The 25,371-nt window shown below is 34.1% G+C and overlaps 1 protein-coding gene across 1 annotated transcript; it reads right to left on the bottom strand.

Annotated features, from left to right (window-relative positions):
• LOC136814140 (uncharacterized) lies at nucleotides 1–25,371 on the bottom strand. The gene is made up of 8 exons (XM_067070655.1): nucleotides 25,240–25,371; nucleotides 6,527–6,948; nucleotides 5,773–5,867; nucleotides 4,530–4,698; nucleotides 3,743–3,839; nucleotides 3,235–3,329; nucleotides 2,585–2,726; nucleotides 1–1,503 (listed from the first exon to the last, which is right to left on the bottom strand). The coding sequence occupies exons 2-8, from the start codon at nucleotides 6,794–6,796 to the stop codon at nucleotides 740–742; spliced, it is 1,632 nt and encodes a 543-aa protein (XP_066926756.1). The 5' UTR covers nucleotides 6,797–6,948; nucleotides 25,240–25,371; the 3' UTR covers nucleotides 1–739.

Below are 25,371 nucleotides of genomic sequence, written 5' to 3'. Positions count from 1 at the left end.
TTTCCGAATTTTACGTTCTTCAAATTTTTCTACAAAAAAATAATGAAAAATAAATTTCTGGAAAATTAAATAATTTCTTCGAACTTAGGATTATAAAATAATATAAGGTTTTTAAAGGATAGAATTTCACATCTTTATTACTACATAAAATTACTATAAAACACATTATCAAAATTAAAAGGTTTTAAACTCTATCTGTGTCAGACCCAATTCAATAATACCGAGTGGTTTTTTTTATAAGAACAAACTATATAAGAATATAAGGCTTCGCTGGCCAAAATGTTAAGAACATGAAGATTTCAAGGCTTTGTGGACTCAAAAACATCCTATTTCTTAGGAAAATGCACAAAAATATTCACTAAATGGTCAAAATAAGAACATGATAAGAACATTTTTAGCTTTAAAACTCAAAAAGTTAAGAACATCCGAAGGCTTCAAAAAAAATATGGATGTCCTTATAAAAATACGTGTACCCTGCTGAATTGATGACCTCCTTCCTTCTTTCGTTTGTGTTTGCTTTAAACCGCTGGAAATTTATTCACTACTGCAGATATTTAGATCAGGAAATCAGATTACATTTCGGTGCGCATTGAAATCGGATTCAACTACGATCTGCGATTTTCTTGAACCAATCGAAAAAAACAGACAAGATGGCGGCGATTAGATAAGTAACCGGACTCTAAAATGGCTAGACCACTCAATACAACTCATCATCATCCTTCATAGAAAATTGAACCAATCAAACTTCAGTTTCCTTTTTCGTTTTTACTTTCGGTAAATGAACCGGAGATGCTTCGGTACTTGTATCCTCATCCGGAACAAGTCTCGGCCATGATGACGATCTCTCGAGAGGTGGGGAAGAGTTTCGGCCCAGTCTTTTACTTTTCATTAACGTATCATGTCGACGGTTAATCGAAAGTGTTCGTCCAACTTTTTGTTTCTTTAATTTCGACTGTTTCTTAATGGCTACTTTACGAGTAGAAGCAGCTGCAGTACTATTATTTGAAATATGAATCCCCGAATCAGAGATTGTCTCAATTTTATTCAATAGATCAAATTTCTTTGGGTGTAAGGGTGTGACAGGGACCAGGGTGTAAAACGATTCGGGCGGTGGTTGATGGTTCGCTTGATTCTCATTATCAGATAGTTGATCGTCATCATAAATTTTATAATAGTCTGTATTAGAAGTTTTTGTTGCATCTTTTTCGTCCACATTTTCCTCAGCCGTTTGTGGTTCTTCGTCATCAATGGGTATATCAGTAACAGTCCATTCGTAAGTCGGTAAATAACCAACACTGTGTGATCTTTTATCACTGGTCAAAGGGTTCAGTGTAGTCAAATCCATTTCACTCGTGCATCTATAGTATAACGAATTCATGCTTGTAGAGAGAAGATCAGTCGAGACTTCAGGTTCCCAAGACATATTTGAGGCTAGTGATTCATGACTTGAGGCTAGTGACGAAGAGACAGATCTTTCTTCAGCTGTTTGTGGGATAGCATCACCTATGGGAATCAAGGAAAAGACTGGGATTAATAAACAACTTACGAGCCTGGAGTCAGCGAGTTTATATCTCCGTAAGAGATTTCTAGGCTTAAGAATGTACACCCCTGTCTCACAGCCCCGTTGGAATTTTTGTTCTCAGTGGGGATGAAAATTTTCTATCGAAATCCCAATGGGGATTGAAATTCTATTGTTTCTCAGCTCGAAAGTTTCAATGGGGATGGTTTTGGAGTCAATTTCAAAGTGAGGCTAAAATTTATATGGTATTTTTTCCACCGGGGACAAAACTTTGGACAAATTTTCCAATGGGGCTGGGCTCCAAGCAGGTCTGTGACACAGGGGTGTAATGTCAATATGCTGACCCCTCATTACATCTCTGTTTCAAACATCTAAGAAACACGATTAAACGTTCCAGAAGCTTGTGTTAGCGGTCAGCCGACCGAGTTCTGTTTTATATTCGTACAAGCTACTTTTTATATTTGTGCAAGAAACATACCCTAAGTATACAAGGATACATTTGAAAAAATAATTCATGGTGGAGTGGAGTCTATTTAATTCGAATCTCTATAATTTGAATGTTTCCTTAACCCTTTGTGCGCGCTGTTTTTTTGAATAATTTGAAATTGTTCTAAATATGCCCATAAAAACTTGTAGCTTTTGATTTAGAAGATGGTTTTGGTACCATTGGAAAGCTATTTATATATTTTTTCTAAAAGCATTCGGTTTATGTCTATGCCTCTTTAAATCAAGTGGTCAGGAGCTATGGCCTCAAGTCTGAGACTCAGTATTTTGGCTTGCTTTGGACGCATATACGCGTCCCTCGTGGTCTAAGGGTTAACTCGAACAAGTTTTGTAGTCCCATCAGTTAACAATGCCTTATAAACCTTACTCCATATCCCGAAATTTCCTTAACGAATTTGCTAAACTTTTGAAAACGAATTTGCGTTCCCCGTGCGTGTTTGAGTTATTGAGACTCCACTGTATTCTAAATGTTTTAAATCTAGATTCAACGAACGTACAATGTAAATACTATCCATAATTTGTTCTGTTTAAGAAACTCTTCACCAATTATTGCTGACTTACCAATAGGTTCATTGGGCGGGATATCATCGTGTTGATTATTATGGTATATTTCTTTTTCACGTTCATTCGTCACATCCGATACTGCAGACACAAAATCATCCCCGTCATCATGCTCTTCGTTGTCTGGTGGTGAACCAGAGAACTAAGGAGACATAAATAATGATTTAATTACTTTAAGGGAACTAATTTTAGCGGGAAATAACCCTCGCACGCTTATTCTATTTTGGACTCTTTCATATCCTAGTGATGTTCAATTTTTTAAATAAAAAAATGACCAAAATTTGTAATTCGCAGATTCTATTTTTCGCGGTTTGCTGGGAAACCGGGAAAAAAGCGAAAATTAGTTCGGTAAAGGTAAATTTCAAGGTTGTCTTAAATGTTGTTTTCAGTTTCAGATTTTTGCTTCAGACAGGTTTTACAAAACAATCTCGATCACAGATTCTTCATCCTACTGATTTTTGAGACTGAAAATTAATTTCTTGACCCTGAAGAAATTTGAGCACTATGGAGAGGTGGAGAGGTATAGAGAGAAAAAACAGTACCGCAAAAGCAGATCATAAATGTTGATAACATTCAGGCCAGAGACACATAATTATCGGATGTTTATGCTAGCAGCATTAGGCAAACACGAGCACTAAAAGTTGACCTACTCTGAATGGTTCCAGTATTTCTTTAACAAAAACTACTTCATTGCCAGTTAAAATATCGTCTCCAAGTTCTTCACATAGATTGACCTCCACCATTCCTGAAAAGAAAACGTTATCACAGAATATGTTGTTTATCTTGTTATACCGAAATTTTACCCAGTGAGTTGATATGGTCACCCCCCTGGATTTTTCTTAACTTTTTAGGACCCCCTTAGATTTTATTTCTCATTTTTTGACCATCCTTGACTTCCACATCATTTTTCTGACCACCCTGGATTTTTACACTCGAAAAATTAGACCCCCTGAAATTTTTTATTTTCAAGACCACCCTGGACGTCACCTCCTCATCATAGAGGCAAGACTATTTCTGGAATAGCCCAATATTAGGGTGTATCTGATGTTCCTTCCACCGAGTGTTGACTGGAAAAACAAGCAATGTCAACCAACACGCGTCACGAATTAAGTACTCCATTCTAGACTAGCAGATCAGAATGGGACAGTAGTAACTCACCAGACACATATCTTCTGTAATGGTCATCGAACGTGTTGATTTGAAACTCCAAAGAATGTGACATCATTTGTTGAGTTGAAATAATGAAATAATACACCTTCAATAAAAAAGAATATCAAGAAATTATTTAGTTATAAATCTGATCGATTGAATATGAATCTGTAGAATCTGCAGTAGGGGGTCGGTACTATAATCTCAGACATCATGTCATTTGGTGACGCAGTTGTATACCCAAAAAAATCCTTTTAGCATGATGAGGTACGAAAATGCCAAAGAGGTGGTATCCAGACAAAAATCTATGGTATCCTTTAATACATTGGTACTAAAAGTAGGGACTTAAAAAATCATTTTTTATCCTTTTCAGAATTTTTTGATTTAATTTAACGATTTTTGTATATTCTACACCAGGGAAGAAATACCAGTGTAGTTTTCTTTGAGATGAAGTTTTAGGCAGGAGTGATTTAGGACTAACCGGGATGTGATCCCAATCTGCCCGTGATACACTATGTACTAGATTTTTAAAGGCATAATAGTCAGAAGGTTTGAGATATTTAGATTACAGAAACCTTCTGTAATTTTCCAAAATCGAGATACCAAAATTATCGAAATTTTTGAAAATGGGTTCTTACACGGTTCTTACGTTGAAATTCTATTGTTTTCATCCTAAAAGCCAGAAACTTGTAACTTAAATATCTCGACTTAGGTTTGAGATTTTGATCAGGACAATGGAAGGATCCCTCATGCCAAATATTACAAACCATCTGATTATCCCTTTAAGTTAAAATACCTGTTGCAAGCAGATATCAAGCCGTGGTGGTTTTTGAACTTCTTGATTGATCAAGTTAGGAGAGCCTGTATATTTTAATTGCACATCAACATAAGCGGAATGCGGACTATACAATTCTTGTGAAACAGGTAAACCTTCGATTTGAACTAAGCGGACCATCAGTTCTTCCCTATTGTAGAGAAGGTAAACAATGAGACACATATTATCTAGCTTTTAAGCTTTTTGACATCATTTATTCACAAGAGATAAACTAAATGCAATTTTTCGGATATTTTTTTTCGACCGCAAAAATTAGTTCCAATAATATAGGCATGTATACCTGAAATAATATTCAAAATTAGCAATAAACATTCAATAGTTTCCAGATCATCATCATATCTAGTACACAGCACGCTCCAAAGCTACCTTAAACTATAAGAACTAATTTCCGTGGAAAATCTTAGTTCCCTTCACGTATCAAGACCACTGAGGTTTATATAGCCCCTCGGAGGCAGTCTCTCAATCCAGCCAAGCAAAATATTTTGTCTGAAGTTTTTTTTGAAAGTGGTGCTCGCACCGAGAGCTCTAGATCTAATTTAGGTTGTACCCTAGCGATATAGCGCTGTTTGACGTTATTTTTACTATCTAGGTCTAATACAACTTTAAACGCCACAAGACGCAAAATGTTTAACAATTGTATTCTTGAGTTGGCAAACGATATCATCCACCAGGATGCATCCTCTCTTATTTTCCCCCTATTTTCTACTTTCCTATCTTCTATCCTGATTTTCTGACTTCCTCTAGTGTTTCTAACTGTTTTCTAAGTATTTTTCTGAAATTTGACCGTACCGGTGAAATTGGTCTCCGACCCCGGCTCGAACCACCAAATGCAAGCAACCTTGGTTTACAAACCCAACGCCTAACCGCTTGCGTCAACGAGACACGGCAGAAAGTTGTCATTCACAAATACTTATAGCGTGTAATTTACAGACCTTTATTAAGAAAGCTCCCAGCCCTACCGGTGCCCCTACAAGGATCCCTACGGGATCCTAAGTTAGGTCACAGGGTACGGATGCCCCTAAGAAGGCCTTCGGCCTTATATTGTGACTCTCGAGCTCCAACCCTAACCCTAACTGATAATAACCGAACCCCCGTCTAGGTCCGCAGATTGAAAAATTTCACTTGCATCCTGGTGGATGATATCGTCTGCCAACCGTTCTAGTGCAACTCACTCAACATCAATAGTAAATACCAATAATCTAACCTTTTCTTATGATATCTCATCACAAAGATAATTCGTCCAAGTTTCGAAAAATCACGTTCCTTAAAGTCTGCTTCATCGCTGCCAGTCGTGTCGTGCTGGACGTAAAAAATCGAAAGAAATAATTTAAGGAATTCGTTCCATAAGTAAGTGCTATTCCAAAGTATTAGTAATGGTTGTCTTCAATTGGGCCCCCAGCGGTGTGCGTGAATGCGCAAATAGTCTTATTTGGTTACGTGAATGCATGAGTATTGAAAAAACAGCCATGTTATGTAGTAAGGTTTATAAAGGCATTATTAACTGAAGGTAACATAAAACTTGTTCGAGTTAAGGAGACATTCGAGATATAGAGGTTCGAGAATACCATGCAACGTAAACGACTCAAGTCTATGGTTAAAGAAACAACACTTCTGTTAAAACATATTGAATGGGCTATCAAGTCTATATCATATAGGGGTGTGGACGAACATTTCCAGGGAGTAATCCGAGAAAAATTTCCAGTTTTTTTTCCAGGGGGTAAAAAGTTTTTCTAAAATTTCCAGGGGGTAAAAGACTTTATAAAAAGATTTTAGTTCGCCCACCGTCATTTTAAGGTATTAAAAGAATTTTTCCAAGGGTTTCTTTGAAAATTTTGCCATTTCCCATGGGATATCCACGCATTGCCAAGAATCTTTTTAAGTTGAAAAAGTTCGTCCACCCCCTGTATGGATTTTTAATGGGAAAGTCCAATACGAACATGTAAAACGAAATGACTTACTTCTTCAATAGGGTCATCAGAGTCAGACATCATTGGTTGAACAGTCCTGGTGTGTACACTCCCTGGTATCAATGGTTTACGTTCTCCGTCTAACCAAGAGCTCTGGAAAAACTCAATACCCGGATAATGTTCGTCTTTGTTCTTCTTATAACGTGTATATAAGAATAGTGAGACGTATCCAATCAGAACACATGATATGAACATTAGAAGGATAAGAATAGTGATTGAGACGGCGTCCGCTCCGCTGCTTCCACTGTTACCACCCGCCATCTTGGATTTACGATTTCAAGTTTTGGTATAGTGTGTAGTTAGTATTTGGATATGATTTTTGTTCAAGTTAATAGCATTTTTCTTTGTGTTTTTTTTTTCTCGATTATATCTGTGGACCAGCCACAATATTGTCCAATATTATGATTTATTTTCTAAAAAAAAAAGGATTAATAAAGTTGAAAGTCTGATTCTAAAAGTAACTTTCTGTGGGGGCCTGTGAGATCCCCTTACCATGAAACCATTTTCCTAAAACATTGCTTACTTTGCAGAATTGCATATATATATTTACTTGACTTATGTTAAAATCTCTTAGAACTGTTCAAATTCACATTCAATCACTTTAGTCAATAACAAAAGTATAAGCAAAGCTAAAAATTGAAAGCAAATTTAATTTATGTGACAAAAGTAAAAGTAAAGCTAAAAATTGAAAGCAAAGTAAATTTATGTGACAAAAAAATTGTGCAAGTCTGTCTGCATTTTATAGAAATGCTAATGAAGTGTCATATTATAACAGTTGGCTCTCTCTTATTCGATTTTCAAGGGACAGAGAATCTTCTTCGAATTAGAGAAAGATTCGAATTACAGAGAGTATTTTATACTAGCTTTTTTATAAATCTTCTCTTGTTTGTACTATTTTCTCCAACATTAGCTTTTGAATGATTGAAAAGTTTTAATTGTGATATAAACAAGAAATCTTCAGAAATAGTTAGTCACAAAGTCACGAACCGCTTAATTTATGTAGTAACTTTTTTAGAAGTCGGATAATGTTTTAATCTTACAAGGATACACAATTATGTATCAATGTATATACATGTTTTTTTTTTATAAGCATAACGCTTATAAGCATATGAAGGCTCAGATTTGCAGAATTCCTAAACATAACATAAGCATAAATGTCAGCCTGAAATATTTTCCAGGTTGTCATTTTTATCTGTTTAAAAAGGTTTGGTAAAGGTCAAGTAAAAAAAAAAAGACTTTCCACGGTTTCCTACATTCCACTGCTCCCAAAATCTGAACTAATTTTTACAAAATTTCTGAAATTTCACTAAAAACTTGGCTCGAGGTAAATCATAAGCATGATTCATAAGCATATAATAAGCATAACCTATGCCTGGATGCTTTGAGAACGTAAGCATACACGAGTCTGACCAAGGGGCATACACTTGCTTATATAAAAAAAAAACATGTAGTTTCCTTTAATGTCCGTCTTGTGCAAGATGATATCGGTAATAGAAATGAAAGAATTTTCCTGTCTCCAATAATTATTGTGAATGTACAAACTCTTTCAAAATGGAAATCAAAATTGCCTGGAAAAGACCATTGTCATTCATATAAGTTGATCCCGCTGAAGGTTTTTAAAAGAAAATTCAAACACAGAAGCCTCATTCTTGTTTTTTTGTAAACTCAAATCTTTAAAAAAATGTTTCGGCCTCATCCGAGTGCCATCATCAGTAAATGAAAGCTCCCAATACTCAAAAACAAAATAAGATCAAAACAAAAACAAATCAACGAAATAAAAAAGCACATACCGCACATCATTAGAGCTAAAAAAATAACAATTTTTCTAAAACTCTTTACATAATGAACATCGAATCGACGCTAAGAGAAAGCAATTAAAGAGGAGTTTTAATTAGTATGTATAAATAATTATCCTATCCTATTGATCTCCAACATTTCATCCTACCTCCCCTTCACGACAATCAATGAGCTTGATTTTCCATAGGAACAGAAGTTAAGAACAGAAACTTCACAAAGAATAAATATTGATCGTCTGTCCCAAACTGACATTGGATACTTTAATGGGATAAACTTTCGCGGGGATTAAATTTCGCGGTTGGGCCTATCCACGAAATTCAAAAATTTCGCGGGGACTTAATTTCGCGGGTGGCACTATTAAGTGGCAATATTTTCACGATTTTGTGACTTTCACTATCAAATCATGCATTTTAGTTATTGAAATACACATTATTTGCGCCTCTTTGACGTAAGTAACTATTCAAATAGTATTTATTTGATATATTTTGAGTTTTGTTTAGAAATATTTCGCGGACGAGGCCCTTCCAAATTTCCATTGCGCATTGGGACTTAATTTCGCGGATTTTCGCGGATGACACCCAAATCCGCGAAATCCGCGAAATTTAATCCCCGCGAAAGTTTATCCCATTAAAGTACCTCAATCCAAAAAATACATTATAGACAGTTTCGATCTTTTTTAAAAAAAGGTGGCAAGCATGGACTAAACCACTCAAAGATTTTTGCAGCCTTAAAACACGTTTTTTTAAGAAGAACATCCAAAATTTTTCAAGCCTTCGGACATTCTTAACTTTTTGAGTTTTAAGCCTAAAAATGTTCTTAACATGTTCTTATTTTCACCATTTTTCGAGCATTTTTGAGGCCCGGAATCTTCGAGTTAGGAATTTTCGAGTTAGCTAAATTATGAGGTTATAAAAGTGCAAATTATGACGTCACTCGACTCTAACTCGATTTTTCATTTTCAAAAAAGGATTTTCGAGTTAAGATTAACTCGAATTTCTTTTTCACAAAACCTTTTTTCGAGTTAGCTAACTCGGAATTTAATTTTCGTTCACAAGTTTTCGAGTTAGCTAACTCGGAATTTATTTTCGTTCACAAGTTTTCGATTTAGCTATCTTTCACCCGTCATCTTTAGCGATTTTTTTAGAAAAAGTTAACTTGAAGTTTGCGATTTACCCTTATAGCATGCAAAAAGACAGTGCATTATTTTTGCTATAAATTATCTTTACGCAAATTTGATTGGTCCTTTATTTCTAATTATGTTAAAATGCTGCCAAAATAAACTTTTATTAATATTATCTCAGTGAAAAACCCTTATTCAACATTCAACACTCAAAAATCTTTGGTTTTCAGACAAAAGTGACGTCGGAAAAAAAGACTTCTATTATTCCTTCTATTATTCCGACTATTTTACTGTCGGACTAGAATGTGTCGGACTAGTGACATGCAGCCCATGAGTGTAATTGTCAAAACTGTTTTTAAAGACTGAAAACTATTTGAAGTTCGAGATTAAAATAATTTAAACTTTAAAATATTCTTATAGTTAAGTGCTGGCATTGATTGAAGTAAGCTCTCAGATTAATTATTTTCCCAGGCGTCTTTATAAGGTCAAATCAATGCTTAGAAAGTAATCAGCTCAAAGGTTTTTATTTAAAATATCTGAAAATCTATATTTAGTAATGTTATATACTAATTATAAATTTGATAAACAAGCTCCCAAGTCACACATTTTAAAGGATTGTGAGCACTGGCAAAAATACAACAAAAATATTTTACCATATCATTTAATACTATACTCGACGAGTTGAAACAATCAATTTAACCCAACCTACACGTTTTTTTTAATTCAATGTCTTTTTAGATTGATTAAAAATTGAAAAGCTTCGATGAGCTTATTTTTTTTGATAATTTTGAGCCTAAAAATGTCCTTATGAACTGATTTAAATTGATTATTGAATATTTCCCCGCTATAAGGGGAAATATTAGTTAAAAAGGCATTTCTCCGATCCTTGGCTACTTACGCCCTTTTTGCGCCCTTAAAGGGGGCGGCAATCCGCCACCACATTGCGAAGTTTGTTTTTGTTTTCATTTGCCTTAGTTATTCAGACAAAATCGCACGGATTTACCTTGATGTTACGCGTATGTTTTTGAGTAATCAAGACACGAATAATTCAGATCAAAATACAAGATGGACGAAAATTCACTCTTGGCTTTTTAAAAGTTATAACTCTTTTCTGACGAACAAAAAACATACAATTTTCATCTAATTGGCGACCAATAATTACATGAAATGTGAGGCTAACACTTCAACTGTAATCATCAGTAATTTCAAGAGTTTTTCATCATTGAGTACAAAGATATCCATGGATTACCTCTTCCGAATACCAAACCAACCAACTTAAAGATTTCAGAGACATTTGCTTGACATGAAGAAAACGCTACATCCCCATAACTTTGGACATTAAATGATTGGCAAAATGGTATTAACATTCTATTGAGATGTGAAACTGGTTCAAGTTGAAGAATTGATGAGAAAAATGGGCAGTACGAGAAATATTTTTGCTTTGAAATACAAACTCTTATATGGACAATGTCTCTGGAACAAGTTATATGAGATTTGTTTACCGAGTGACCCCAAAACAAAGTCTTTAATTCTTGGTTCTTACATTCATGAGGTCAGAGGTTTTGTGGATTTTCTAAACTTTTGTGATTGTTTTGGTACGTGTTTTGGTTGTTTTCCTGACTAAAGACACTTTTGAATGTGTGATTGTTTTCTCTGACTAGAGATACTGTGAGCTTGTATTTAATAAACATATTGCATTTGGCTTTTAATGCAGGAATTGTCAGTCGAACCCACTGGGTGAAAACATACGATCTGACGAAAATGCGTCGCGTTCGTCTATAAGGACTGGGGATGACAATAAAGTCGCGTGATTGTGTTTATGAATAGGGCGCCGTATCAGTTTTTGACTTTCTGGCGCACAACAAGATTCTTGTTGTGAAATTTTCCGCGGGAGGACTATTTTCCTCAGATGTATAATTTTCAAGTGCCTTCAGAGGTTTACCATGCACGTAAGAAAATTATGAACAGCTGTTATCAGGTTACCTTCAGCTGAAACAAAATGATAGCTTTTTTCTGAGAAAGGAAGATAATTTTTTGTGCCTTCCACCACATAAGTTTGATTTGATTTTTTTCCCGTCAAAAGTCACGTGATATTTTTATCTCGATCACTCCGCCTCAACTGGAAATTCCCCTATGCACCCTAAAAGTAATCAAGTTTTAGAAAAACAATAACAAACCGTGTTATGTGGTGGCGGATTGCCCCTTTAATAACGCCCACGCCTCTCCCGATCGATTTGTGCAGTGAGGCGGAACTCTTGTCTATAGTGTAAAACCTTTAGTCAGGATTAATAGACCTTTTTTTAAAGAGGTAAACCCTGTTGAATAATTATGTAGTCCAGCATAAAAACAATGATACAGCCATGCATAATTACTGTTTCATGCATATTATAATAATTATGCATGGCTATATCATTGTTTTTTTTTGCTGGACTACATAATTATTCAACAGGGTGGCCTCATTAAAAAAAGGTCTATCAATGTGCGATTTTTATTGAGGAAATTTAACTCACCATGTGGTGCATGTTCTGGACTGTTTTGGTTGTCAACTCGACGGAATTGGAAACTTTCTCTCTGGTTATTATTCAGACAGTCAGACAGCTTTAAAAGTGACTTTCAGGGATCTTTTTCCTAAGGATTTTTGAAATTTTTGGATGCAATATTCTTTTTTCTTTTTTTTTTTTCCTAAAAGTGCCATACAGTGTGCTGGTGATTAAGGAAGCATTGATCACCAACAGTGTGAGTAAACAACAGTGCTTGATCACTAAAGAGGTACACGGCAAAAATATAAACCTTGTCTGCTTGAGCAGATTGATTTATTCTCGACAAAGAGGTCGATAAAACAAACCTTGTCTGCTTGTTGAGCAGATTGATTATTTACACTCTCGACAAAGAAGTCGATAGAAAAACTATTGTCCGATATTTCGTACACGGCAAAAATAAAACAAAAATATAAACCTTGTCTGCTTGAGCAGATTGATTTACATTCTCGACAAATAAAAGAAGTCGATAGAACAACTATTGTCCGATATTTCAGGTTGACATATATTCTTGACAAAGAGGTCGATAGAATAAAGCATCTCTTCTAAGAAGTCATTGCCAAAAAAATGACAAAACGGTCACAATGCAATTGTTTGACCTTTGCCTTTATGATTCCAATAAAAACTGCTGATTTGGCCTATACCATTTGTGCTGCTTTCCTTGATTTTTAACAAACATAGCTTTACTGTTCTTTTGTTATACATTTTTTAATATACATTATATACATATATATATTAATATACATTTTGTGCTTAATCTGAGGTTTACATTCAGTGTAATTTTTAAAACACATGACTACAATAATATGCAACGTGTTCTTTTGTTATACATTTTTTAATATACATTATATACATATATATATTATTATATACATATATATATTAATGTAATATGAATTTTTTATTTCTCGCCTTTTTTACGCATCACTGATTTTTGTAGCATTTAAAAATGTGTTAACGCTTGTGCAGTATTATACCTGATGAAGTTCTGAAAATAGAACAAAATATCGTAAAAAACAAACTGTGTTGATTTTACTTTTTTGTTCACTTATATATATTAATATACATTTTGTGCTTAATCTGAGGTTTACATTCAGTGTAATTTTTAAAACACATGACTACAATAATATGCAACGTTCCTCACTTTGACATTTTCTTGTTATGAACCCTCGTTACGCTCTTTCTTTATAAGAACCATGAAATTTGAGTTAAGCCTAAGCTTGTTCTTATTTTTTCTATTGTCTAGAATAATAGACCTATTGTTTCAGTCTAAGCCTGATTGTTCTTATAAAAAAAGAGTGTATGCTGTTAACCCTTTCAGTACCGAGCCCTTTTTTCTATTTTTTTAGCCTACACTTTTTTATAAGCGTATCGTAATGCCCGAAGTTTTTATCATCTTATCCTGGAGATGAGCTTACTTTTTTAAATACAGTAGAGTCTCCATAACTCAAACCTCTATTACTCGAACGTCTCCTTAACTCGAACAAATTCGTTGGCAGCATGAAAATCTCCTAATAAACTCATATAAAAAAACCTCCATATACCTTATTGGAACTAATTTTCGCGGGTTTTAATTTTAGCGTTTTTCGCGGTTTTTCGTCAAAATCGCGAAAATTTGATCCCGCGAAAATTTTTGAGAGTTGAAAACCGCGAAAATTAATTCCCGCGAAATACAATTTTTTCCAATTTTATCGAAAAATTTGAAAAATCCCTAGGAAAATGGAAGAAATTTGTCCAGAAAAGGGCAAAACCGCGAAAATTAAAACCCGCGAAAATTCCAGAAAGGAAAAAACCGCGAAAATTAGAACCCGCGAAATGCAATTTTTCAGATATTTTTTTTCGACCGCGAAAATTAGTTCCCGCGAAAATTAGTTCCAATAAGGTATTGAATGTTCCCCTTTTTTGGCTCCATAACTCCAATTTTGTTTTCCTTTCCTGAACTTGAAAAATATAAGCAATCTGATTGGCTAAGAGACAAACCATATTTCTTTTTTGAAAATTTTGATTTTTGGGCCTGGGGTCGAGTATTTTTTTCAAAATCTTAAACTGCTACAATCAGACCTTTAAATAATAAATAATTCGAAAGTTACTGAAGTACGGCGCACTTTTAAGGCTTCACTTTTTCTTGCCTGAGAAAGGTTAGAGATTGAACTCTAGCCCTTCGGGCTTTAAACTCAATGAGTCCATCTGCAAGTGTAAGGGGGAAATATTTAGTCGCATTTGTGCGAATCTTGTTATTAGATACAAATTAAATAGGGCTATAAAAATTGGCTTAAAAGTCGAACAAATGTGCTCTAATTTACAGTCTAAGAAAAATTATTACTTCAATTACGAACGTTTCTTATGAATTCGGATGCTCTTCAATTTTCAGGCTGGTCATGTTCTTACAATGCTCTTAATTTGTTCCAAAAATTTCAGCCTATAAATGTTCTTATACGCTGGGTTCTGATATTAAAATATTTAAATTCTTCTTATTGCATAATCGACCTCGATCGGTAAGAAAAATACGATGAACATTCGAAGAATCCTCTCTGTTTCTTTAAGCTTTAAAAATAGAAAGTGAAGAATCTCAGCCCAGTAAAATCATCATCGCCCATATTTTATCTAGCAATGGCTAAATAGCTCCAAATGGGTCATTTGAAACAGGTGTATTTATTACAACTACATTTTGTACTAGCTTCAATCAGCTCTGTAATATTTTGGCAGTTAGCCTCAAAGACAACTCCAAGCTATGCTTATTAGTTCCCTAAGTCTCCCACCCAACTTCGATGATTGATAAGATCCAGAAAGCCTCAATACAACCATTGAAGTTGATTATGGAGGTTTTACATCAAAAAACATGAAAACCACTGTTTACTGCTAAATATTATAGAATTGATCGTAATAAACTTGGATCAATTATCAGGGGTGCCACCCATTATTATAAACACATCAACCAACATTTAGCCAGACACAAAAAAATTTCATTACAAAACGCATAGTGAAGAAGCTTGAAAAAAACTATTGTCTAAAGAATCAGTAAGGCAACAAAACTTTTTAAATAAATGAAACTGAATATTTTCGTTCAGACCAACCATTAAAAACAAACTATTTTTTTCTCATCCTCTAAATTACGATATAGTAGTCGTAGCAAGCAAGTAGTGACAAACTCAACAAATTAAGGAATGTCAAACTTTTATCTCTCTAATCCCTATTACAAACTTTCTCAAATGTGTATTACACATTTTTCATAAGAACAAACTACATAAGAATATAAAGGTTTCGCTGACCAAAATATTAGGAACAAGTTAAGAACATTTTATAGGCTTTTTGGACTCTAAAACACCCAATTTCATGGAAAATGCACAAAAACACTAAGAACATTTTAAGAACGCATTTAGCCTTAAAACTCAAAAAATTACGAACGTATGAGGGCTTCAAAAACTTTGGATATTCTTATAAAAAAATGAACGTGTACTTTATGAGAAAAATATTATAAGAGTGGTATTGATAAGCATAGAATGGCGTCAATACATTATTTTTAAGGTATGTGATCATAAGCCCACACATTTTTGGGTAAGAAACAGAAAATCTTTTAACCAAGATTTATGAGTATATTATTTTAAGGTTGATATTTTAGTTTAGGGCTTCTTTTCTTAGAAGGTAGTTCAATTGTGTAGCTTATACAGACTGTTTCAGTCCAGTTTCAGTTTTCTACCTGGATGAAATTCGCTAAAGAAAGTTGAACACTTTGGATTTAAGTCAAAGTGGTATGTTCTTATAACACTGTAAAAGCTAAAACAGAAGCTTTTGATATAGTATGTATTGAAAATAGTTATGTTCAACTTGAACCAGATTTATTTTATTATGACAGGCACGCTGAGAAATTTTAATGTATAAACCTTTCAGTCATAGTAAAATCCAGAGGATAAATATCTATGGGAAATGGGAAACTTAACTTTTTTTAAATACACGTATAATATAATATAAGAACATAAGGCTAAGATGGCCAAAATCTTAAGAACAAGTTAAGAACATTTTAAGGCTTTACGAACTCTAAAACACACAATTTCTTAGGAAAATCGACCAAAATACTCTTTGAACTTCAAGTTGTTCTTGCCCAGCTTTTATTTGTTCAGGTAAAAGTTAAGGTTTCTTAGCCAATTTTCAATTCCTAACCTCGGCCTTTAAAAATTCAGCAATTTCAGGCTCAACATTTTGTTCTAAAATTATTTTTCGGCATTTTTGAGCGTCATTGTGCTTATTAAAAAGAGTGAAAGAATACTTTGGTCATTTTTAAACAATTTCTACCAAAGTACACCCTCATCTCACAGACCCACTGGAACCCTTCTCGTTCAAAATATCGTCCCCGGTGGAAAATTATCATTCATTTTTTGTCCCCACTGAAAATAATCAAATAAACCAATCCTTGCTGCAAAATATTACGCTATTTTTTCCCACCTCCACTGAATTTTGCGACTTAAAAACAAAAAAATTGAAATCCCAAGCCATAAAAAATATGAGAAATTCAATCCCCATTGAGTTTCACTCCGTTATTTTAATCCCCACTGGCTGAAAGAATCCTACCGGATCTGTGAGAAGGGGGTTGTAATAATATACCTTTATACGCAACACACGAATTTCAACCAAATCAAGAGACAACATAACAGGGACAAACAGACACATTAAACAACTTCATCAGTAAAATAGAGGAGATATGACTTGACAAAATGTACGTGAATATCAAAGTTTATAAAATAAACATTATAACCTACCATAAGTATAATATAGGAGAGATGATGATATTCGAGACGACTAACTTCCATCTATTTATTACGTCATCAAAGTTATAATCTACTTATGCAAATCACTCGATAAAATTATGACGGTGACGATCCTGCAATTTAAGACATAATTTAGCAGTCAAATGAAAATAAACACGCAGAGAAATAGCTGACTGTATTTTGTTATTTCTGTTCCTCTATCTCCTCCTGGTTTTCTTCCCAAAGATTTACATTCCACAGAAGCAATGCATAGAAAATAACCGTCTTATGGGGGAATTAAAAATTTACCATATCATCGTTTACAACATAAGTCAAAAATACCAAAACAATGTATTATTTTGAAATATAAGGATACCTCTTAAAAAATACTCCAACCTTTAAAAATTCAACCACAGTTCAGGTAAAATGAAGTTACTTAAAATTTATGCATGCAAAAGTATTTGAAAATAACTCTCGCTAAGGACATAAGGGGTTTCGATAAAAAAGGCATGATTCCGACACAGAACATGGCATGCCATTATTTGATTGGTTGAAAATTCAAAATCCTTTGTGTCAGAAATACGCAAAGTAAAATCTTCCTATTTAGATCTGTGAGTCACGAAAAGCTCTGTATCCTTGCGTGTTTCTGAACGCTTTTACATGCAGAGTGTTTTAAAAAAGGCCGTAAAAAAGGGAATGAAAAATTTTGGGGAAAAGGATAAAGTCAAAAGAAACAGAATTTCAAAAAGGAAGGCATCCTCACACACAAGCGAAATAATAAATCAGAGCAGAGGATAAAGAAAATAAAAATTATAGAAGATAAAGAAAATGAAGAAATAAGGGGTTGAAAAGGAATGGAAGAGAGATATCAAAAGGACATGAAAGATTTCTTTAAAAGAGACGCGTAGGTAGGCGTAGTTCATAAAAAGAGCATCATTTCTCAAATATTTAGATTTTTTTCAATTTGAGTGTTCGTTACACTTCCAAATAAAACTATAGAGACAGTTCTGATACCCACTGAGATAATGACGTCATTTTAGTAGGTGTTTTGATTTGAGTTGGCTATGAATTACCAAGTAAAACTATTTTCTAGCAAACACAGAAAACACCGTGAAGAACTTTGACAAAATTCTCCTGCCTGGGGCGAGTAAGATCCACTAAATACATTTGTTTCCAATTTTGGACCCAATCAACACGGGGTACATTTTTTATACAATAAGAGCAAACTATATAAGAACATAAGGCTTTGATGGCCGAAATGTTAAGAACGAGTTAAGAACAATTTAAGCTTTATGGACTCCTAAATATTGTCCAATTTCTTAAAAAACGGCACAAAATTATTCTAAAAAGAGTGAAAACAAGCTAGATGCTGAATGGACCTACCTGATGATGAAAGTTAGATAGCAATGCAAGGAGAAAAATGAAAAAAAAATCAGTCAGAAAGCATAACGCAAGAAATTCATCATTGATTGATGGTAGGGGGAGAGGAAAGGGTTGTAGGGAAAAAAATAAATAGAAAGTTCTGGTCGCAAAAATCAGTTTTATTGACAATTGAATCATGCTTGATGGTGAGCATTGTTATCAATAATGTTTTTGTGTGAAAAACATAGAAAATATAAGGAAAGAATCCAATGAAAATCTGCAAAAACGGCGATTTCCGGAATTTTCAACCGGAAAAAAAATTTTCTCAAAAATCGAACTCGGCCATGTTTTGAGCATTGCGAATACGCATCTTTCTGCAAAAAATCAGAAAAAACTAAAAATAAAAATTCGAGAAAATGTCAAAAAACCGGTTTTCCGGCATATTTCCGGCATTTTCGACCGGAAAAAAAAGTTTTTCGAAAATCGGGCTCCGTCACATTTTAGGTATTGTCATATTGCGTCAGTGTGCAAAATTTCATAAAAAAATATAAAGTACAGCTCGAGAAATTCAAGAAATACTGTCTTTCCGGCGAAAATGGGTTGTTCCAGCGACTTTTAAAATAGTTCTGGCTTCAAAAATCAATTTTATTGAAAATTGAAACATGCTTGATGGTGGGCATTGCTATTAATAATGTTTTTCAATGAAAAAACAGGATTTGAATGAAAAAACAACCAATTATAAGGAAAAAGTCCAATGAAAATCTAGAAAAACGGCGATTTCCGGCATATTTCAGGCATTTTCGACCATTTTCTCAAAAATCGGTCTCGGCCATGTTTTGGGCATTGTTAATACGCATCTTTGAGCAAAAAATCAGAAAAAACTAATGATAAAATCTCGAGAAAATGCCAAAAAAACAGTTTTTCCGGTATATTTCCGGCATTTTCGGCCGGAAATGAATTTTTTTCGAAAATCGGGCTTCGTCACAATTTAGGTATTGACATTTTGCATCAGTGTCCAAAATTTCATGAAAAAATAGAAAGTACAGCTCAAGAAATTCAAGAAATACCGTTTTTTTTTCCGGCGAAAATCGGCTCGGCTTCGGCTGTTCCGGCGATTTTTAGAAAGTTCCGGCTTCAAAAATCAGATTTATTGACAATTGAATCATGCTTGATCGTGGACATTGCTATTAATAATGTTTTTGTGTGAAAAAACAACGAAATATAAGGAAAAAGTCTGATGAAAATCTGCAAAAACGGCGATTTCCGGTATATTTCCGGCATTTTAGACCGGTAAAGATTTTTCTCAAAAATCGGACTCAGCCAAGTTTTGGGCATTGCTAATACGCATCTTTGTGCAAAAAATCAGAAAAAACTAATGATGAAATCTTGAGAAAATGCCAAAAAACCGGTTTTTCCGGCATATTTCCGGCATTTTCGGCCGGAAAAGTACGTTAATTGAAAATCAGGCTCTGTCATATTTTAGGTATTGCCATTTTGCATCAGTGTGCAAAATTTCATGAAAAAATATAAAGTACAGCTCGAGAAATTCAAGAAAATACCGTTTTTCCGGCGAAAAATAGGCTGTTCCCGGCTCCGTTCCGGCGATTTTTAGAAAGTTCCGGCTTCAAAAATCACTTTTATTGACAATTAAACCATGCTTGATGGTGGGCATTGCTATCAATAATGTTTTTGTGTGAAAAAACAACAACGAAATATAAGGAAAAAGTCCGATGAAAATCTGCAAAAACGGCGATTTCCGGGATATTTCCGGCATTTTCAGCCGGAATAGAATTTTTCTCAAAAATCGGACTAGGCCATGTTTTAGACATTGTTAATACGCATGTTTGTGCAAAAAATCAGAAAAAACTAATGATGAAATCTCGAGAAAATGCCAAAAAACCGGTTTTTCCGGCATATTTCCGGCATTTTCGGCCGGAAATGAATTTTTTTTCGAAAATCGGGCTCCGTCACATTTTGGGCATTACCATTTTGCATCTTTGTGCCAAAAATTAGGAAAAACTAATGAGCCAATCCCGAGAAAAGCTAGTAACGAACGGACGAACGGACGAACGGACGAACGGACGAACGAACGAACAGAGGTTAATTTATAGGACCTCCACCGGGGTAGGTCCAATAAGAACTGGTTAAGAACATATTTTTAGGCTTAAAACTAAAGGTTAAAAATATCCGAAGGCTTCAAAAAAAATTTGGATGTCCTTATAAAAAACGTGTAAGGCGAAAATAAAGATCTTGATTCGTTGACTAAAAAAAGTCTTACTTACTATTGTCTAATGAACCGATTTAGTCTTGAGACTAAAAACCTAAAAACTCTTCCTGCCTCGTACATTCTTTGTCAGAATTTCGGTTCACCCAGATCTATTGGTGAATGTAGGCTAAATTCATCATCCCTAACAGTAAGAGAAAAAGTCTATGACTAAATTCCTCATTTTCCTAGCTTCCCAAGCATAAACTATGAACGATTGGTGTCAAGGTTAATATACAAGAAAGCTAAACATTTCACTCTGAAAACCTCACTATTTTCTACAATATGAGACTTTTGAAAGAAAAACTTATATAGCATCTAAAATCAAATTGATTCCACCTGCACAAAACTCCATAGGCCAAAATTCTTCCCCCATGAAATGTTATAATGTTTTCCAGCAGACTATAATTAAAAGGTTTTGATATAATTTCAACGCCTTCACAATACATTTTATTTAATATTAAGAAGGTTGTCCCTAGACTAAATAATTTTCACTCATTTTTGCAAGGATTAGAAATTTTCACTAAAAAGTATTGTAAAATTCATGTTCGTTGTAGGTGCGATGTTTGGGTGAAAACTAAATTGGTGAACGAATAAGATTTCTATTGAAAATTGAAAGAAATTAAAGTTTGATGCAAAAACAAGGAAATTAATTTTTGTAAGGTGTTTTCCCAAAGGGAAAATCTTCATTACATGTGTTTTCGTTTCGATATATCAAAATGAACACAAAATTGGTTTTCTTTTTTACCCCAGTCCTTCGATTCCCACTGACACTTGGCAAGTGAATGTCCAAAAATACCACTACTATTATGGGAGCTAATTTTTACGGAACTAATTTTCGCGTTTTGGGTGTCTAATGCGAAATTTAGTTCCGCGAAATACAATTTTTATAAAAATCCTCAAAAACCCATTTGAATATGAACAAATTACGGCAAAACGTGGAAAATTATTTCCGAAAAATGCGCCAATTTAGTACCCCTGAAACGCGAAAACAAGTTCCGCGAAAATAAGTTCCCTTAAGGTATGCAAAGAAAATCGAGTACGGTGATACTAGAGTATGGATTATAGTGTCAGGTATTCAAAAATGATGTACAGCGCAATGTTTCGTGGTATCTATCTATCATACAAATCACCAACATTTTTTGAAAAGCTGTCTAAAAATGACGAAAAAGAAAACCATATCACGCAAAAGAAGAGAAAATTGAAGCAGATCATCTTGTAAATAGCTTCCAACTTGGAGTTTGAAAATTTAATCTGTATTTCTCACAAAGTAAGGCAGCAAAAAAATGATACTGTTTACGCTCCTGAGCTTTACAATAACCCTACTTAAATTTTTCCATCACAAATATCACAACACAGAGAGCATTGCCTTTAGTGTCATACTTTGATACGAATGTAGATTATAATTTATATAACATTTTAATGGTCATTCTGTATATATTTTTCGTGTAAACAATATTTCGACCTGCTTGGTGCAGGTCTTCGTCAGGTCTAAACAATACAAACTAACAGAGAGCAATCAAGACAAAAAAATTCAACATTTCAAGGAAATCAAAATGGTTGCGTAATAAGCCTCAATTTTAATAAGAAATTTCCTTTTCGGAAAGAACTATCCAGGGAGAAAAAAAGAGTATATTTATTTTTCCAATTATCACTGACTTAAAAATAAGTGAGGGTAATATCGTATACGAAAAACGTATATTCCCGAATCTTGCTAAATATTTGTTTCTCGGTGAACATATTTTGCCTCTTGAATGTTGAAATTAATTCGATCAATTATTTTTTTCTCCTTGAGTAGAGGTCATTTAGACAGTACGCACAGTATAATTTGAAAAAAGAAAAGAAAAGCTGGGGAATAGTCTCTCTACTAAACCAGAGAATGGTACATCAATACCAATAGGGCCATTCCGAGAAATTGTCAACCACGATTGGGATATGCTCGATTGAACTGCCGCTTTTGCCAGCGCTCCTAGGTTAGTCAAAAACGAGCTTAACATCATTTACCCCCTTTCTCTAACCTGAGATCAGATTGTGGTTGTTTTCTGCACACCACGCTGAAGCTCTAAAGGGATGTGTGAAAACAATACAATCTGACGAATATGCAATCTCGAAATCGTAAGGACCGCGTTCGTCTAAAAGGACTGGGGATGGCAACAAAGTTGCGTGATTGTGTTTATGAATAGGGCGCCATATCAGTTTTTGACTTTCTGGCGCACAACAAGATTCTTGTTGTAAAATTTTCCGCGGAGGACTATTTTCCTCAGATGTATAATTTTCAAGCGCCTTTAGAGGTTTACCGTGCGCTTAAGAAAATTACGAACATCTGTTATCAGGTTACCTTTCACTGAAATGACTGAATATTGGAGTTCCATTTACGGTCACACATTTTCAAAATTTAAAGCAGGCAACGAGAATCGAATATCTAGAGCGTTCTCAAAGCAAAACGAAACAATACCAATGGTTCATAAGACATGGTCGTGACATGGTGTTTTAAAAGTTGTCTTCAATTGAATCCTCTTATAAACAGCAGACGACAAGACACTTTGAAATCCTCGAAAGTTTTAACGAATTATTGAGGTTTGACTGTATTATTCCATAAAATTTCGATCATTTTTTCTCTCCAAAAACGTATTTCGAACCAGGTAAATGTCACAGCGATATCTTTCAAGCTGGATAAAAAGGTGAGACGATAAGATTAAAGTAAGACGTCAAAAACCGCTTCAGACATTAAGACATCATATCTCACCGCTTAAAATCAAAACAAACATTTAAAACTTGAGCTTCAAAGGACCTTTGATAAGGGTACACGTTTTTTTTTATAAGAACATTGAAAATTTTTGAAGCCTTCGAAACTTTTTGAGTTTTAAGGCTAAAAATGTTCCTAACATGTTCTTATTTGCGCCCATTTTTTAGTATTTTTGTCCATTTTCTTAAAAAATCGGGTGTTTTAGAGTCCGAAAAGCATTAAAATGTTCTTAACTTGTTCTTAACATTTTGGCCATCGAAGCCTTATGTTCTTATATAATTTGTTCTTATAAAAAAAAGTATACTCAAAGGATTTTTGAAAAGGATCCTTTCTCCTCCTAATCTTTATTTGGAGCTCCTGAAAACATTCAGAATGAAAAAAAAATTTCCAAACAAATTAGAAATGGTCGCAGTTCCTTTTTGCCTCTCTCAACTTTGAAAAATGACGATAATAGTATACCCATCGATTTTTATTTTCAAAATTTAACGATGGAGATGAAACCGTTCAAATGTCAAAATGTCGGTCAGGGACAGAGGGGCATAACTAATGGAACACAATCAACAGATCAACCAGACGGATATTGAAAAAAATGAAAAAGATAATATACTACAGAGAGAAATCCATATACATGAACAAAGAATGACCAACACAAAATCAGATAATTCAATTTTCATTTATGGCGATGGCTTTTTTGTAGCTTGAAATTATTCAAACCAGTTCAACCAGTAGTTCTCCCCACAAAGATTAACTAAAACATCTAAACTTCTTTTTAGAAAAACCAGCATCATCTCAGTTAATTAATCAAAAATGCTTAATCTCATCCATTGATATAAATTATAAAGAATCAAACAAATCAACCTAAAAGACCTTGTTCCTTTATTCTTTTTATCAAAGAATCGATTAAAAAATTCTTTTTAATCAGATTAAACGTATCAAAAAGACCATTAAAATTTTATAAGAACATATTTCTATTGTAACACGAATGTCTCTCCGAGCAGACCCTGATTACTCCACGTGTTGCATGTATTCACTCTGAAGGCCATACAGTAGCTCCTTAAGAAAGCCATTACTCTCACCTCATTCCTTCAGAGAAGAGCGCTTTCTGCACAGAATGGATGATCAGTTGCGAGATCATGGTTCAATGTTTATCCATGGTTTATCTAACGTTATATGGACGTTGAAACAACGTTGTCCCAGCTGGTATATTAAAGCTGAAAGAAGACCTCCACTGCATCAAACAGTAATAAACCAAGTAATTTGACGGTTATAAAAAAAGCACAGCCAAAACCAAAACCGATATGCTATACAATTCAACAGTTAAATTTCCTAGACCAGCAAATGTATAGTTGAAAAAGGATTTTCTTCTTTTTAATTCAAAACTAATTTGTCCCAAATAAGAGTGCAACAACCGAAAAACCGTGACACTAGCAATAGAAAACATATATTTTTTCTCTAACCCAACAAAGATTCCTTCCATTTTTATTCTAGTGATATTTCAAAGTTTCAAACTAAGGACTTCATACAGTGATGGTTTTTAAAAATGGAGAAAAAGATGGAGGTTAATTAAAAAAAATGGAGAGAAAAACAAAGAATATATTCACAAAAAATGTGTGAAAGAAAAACTCAACTAGTCATTATATATTTTGACTGTTCTGTTATAGAAACAGTTTGTACTAAAGGGGTTGGAAAGTTTTTCCAAAATATTTTCACGCTATGTATATTTTCTATATAATGTTCTTTTTTCACATTCTTGTTTTGAAGAACAAAATTTGTCACTTTGTCACGTGATCGCTTTAAAAAATGTTAAAGGGAGTTAAAAAAGAAATAACTAACTTTACATTAAATTGAAACCGTCCCTTGTATTGAGAATGAAATTAAAATTAACATGGGTGTTTAAAAACAACTTCAAATTCTTTATTGAGTTTTTGTTACATTTTAAACTGTCTTTGAGGTAACGGTTATTTCTGAGCCAAAGTATGAAAATTGACCCTTTGAGATACTATTTTTACCAATTTCCAGCCCAAACTTTCGAGGGTGTAAAAAAGAGACCCTTGCACACATACGACACCCGTTTTTAAGTGCCCCCTCCCCAGAACCAAGAAAAATAGCAAATTGTGCAAAAAAATAGTGAACTTACTCAAAATAACTGTTCCAATGCATACTTTTCCTCATGGCAGTTGTAACGGTATTTTATGGTGTCACTATATAACATGGTTGTAAAGAGGTTTCATTCCAAAAGGTAAAGTCCATCTTACTCCCATGTTGTAAG

Source organism: Clytia hemisphaerica, unplaced genomic scaffold (assembly GCF_902728285.1).
Source record: "Clytia hemisphaerica strain Z4C2 unplaced genomic scaffold, Clytia hemisphaerica genome assembly, whole genome shotgun sequence".
Taxonomy (NCBI): Eukaryota; Metazoa; Cnidaria; class Hydrozoa; order Leptothecata; family Clytiidae; genus Clytia; species Clytia hemisphaerica.
This window is presented reverse-complemented; position numbering and strand designations above follow the sequence as displayed.

Excerpts from the sequence above, each read along its gene's own strand:
- LOC136814140 (XM_067070655.1), bottom strand. The coding sequence starts at position 6,796 with ATGGCGGGTGGTAACAGTGGAAGCAGCGGAGCGGACGCCGTCTCAATC. Across the intron at positions 5,868-6,526 it reads CTGATGACCCTATTGAAGAA|CACGACACGACTGGCAGCGA; the intron begins GTAAGTCATTTC and ends TTTTACGTCCAG. Across the intron at positions 3,840-4,529 it reads TTGATATCTGCTTGCAACAG|GTGTATTATTTCATTATTTC; the intron begins GTATTTTAACTT and ends TTTTTATTGAAG.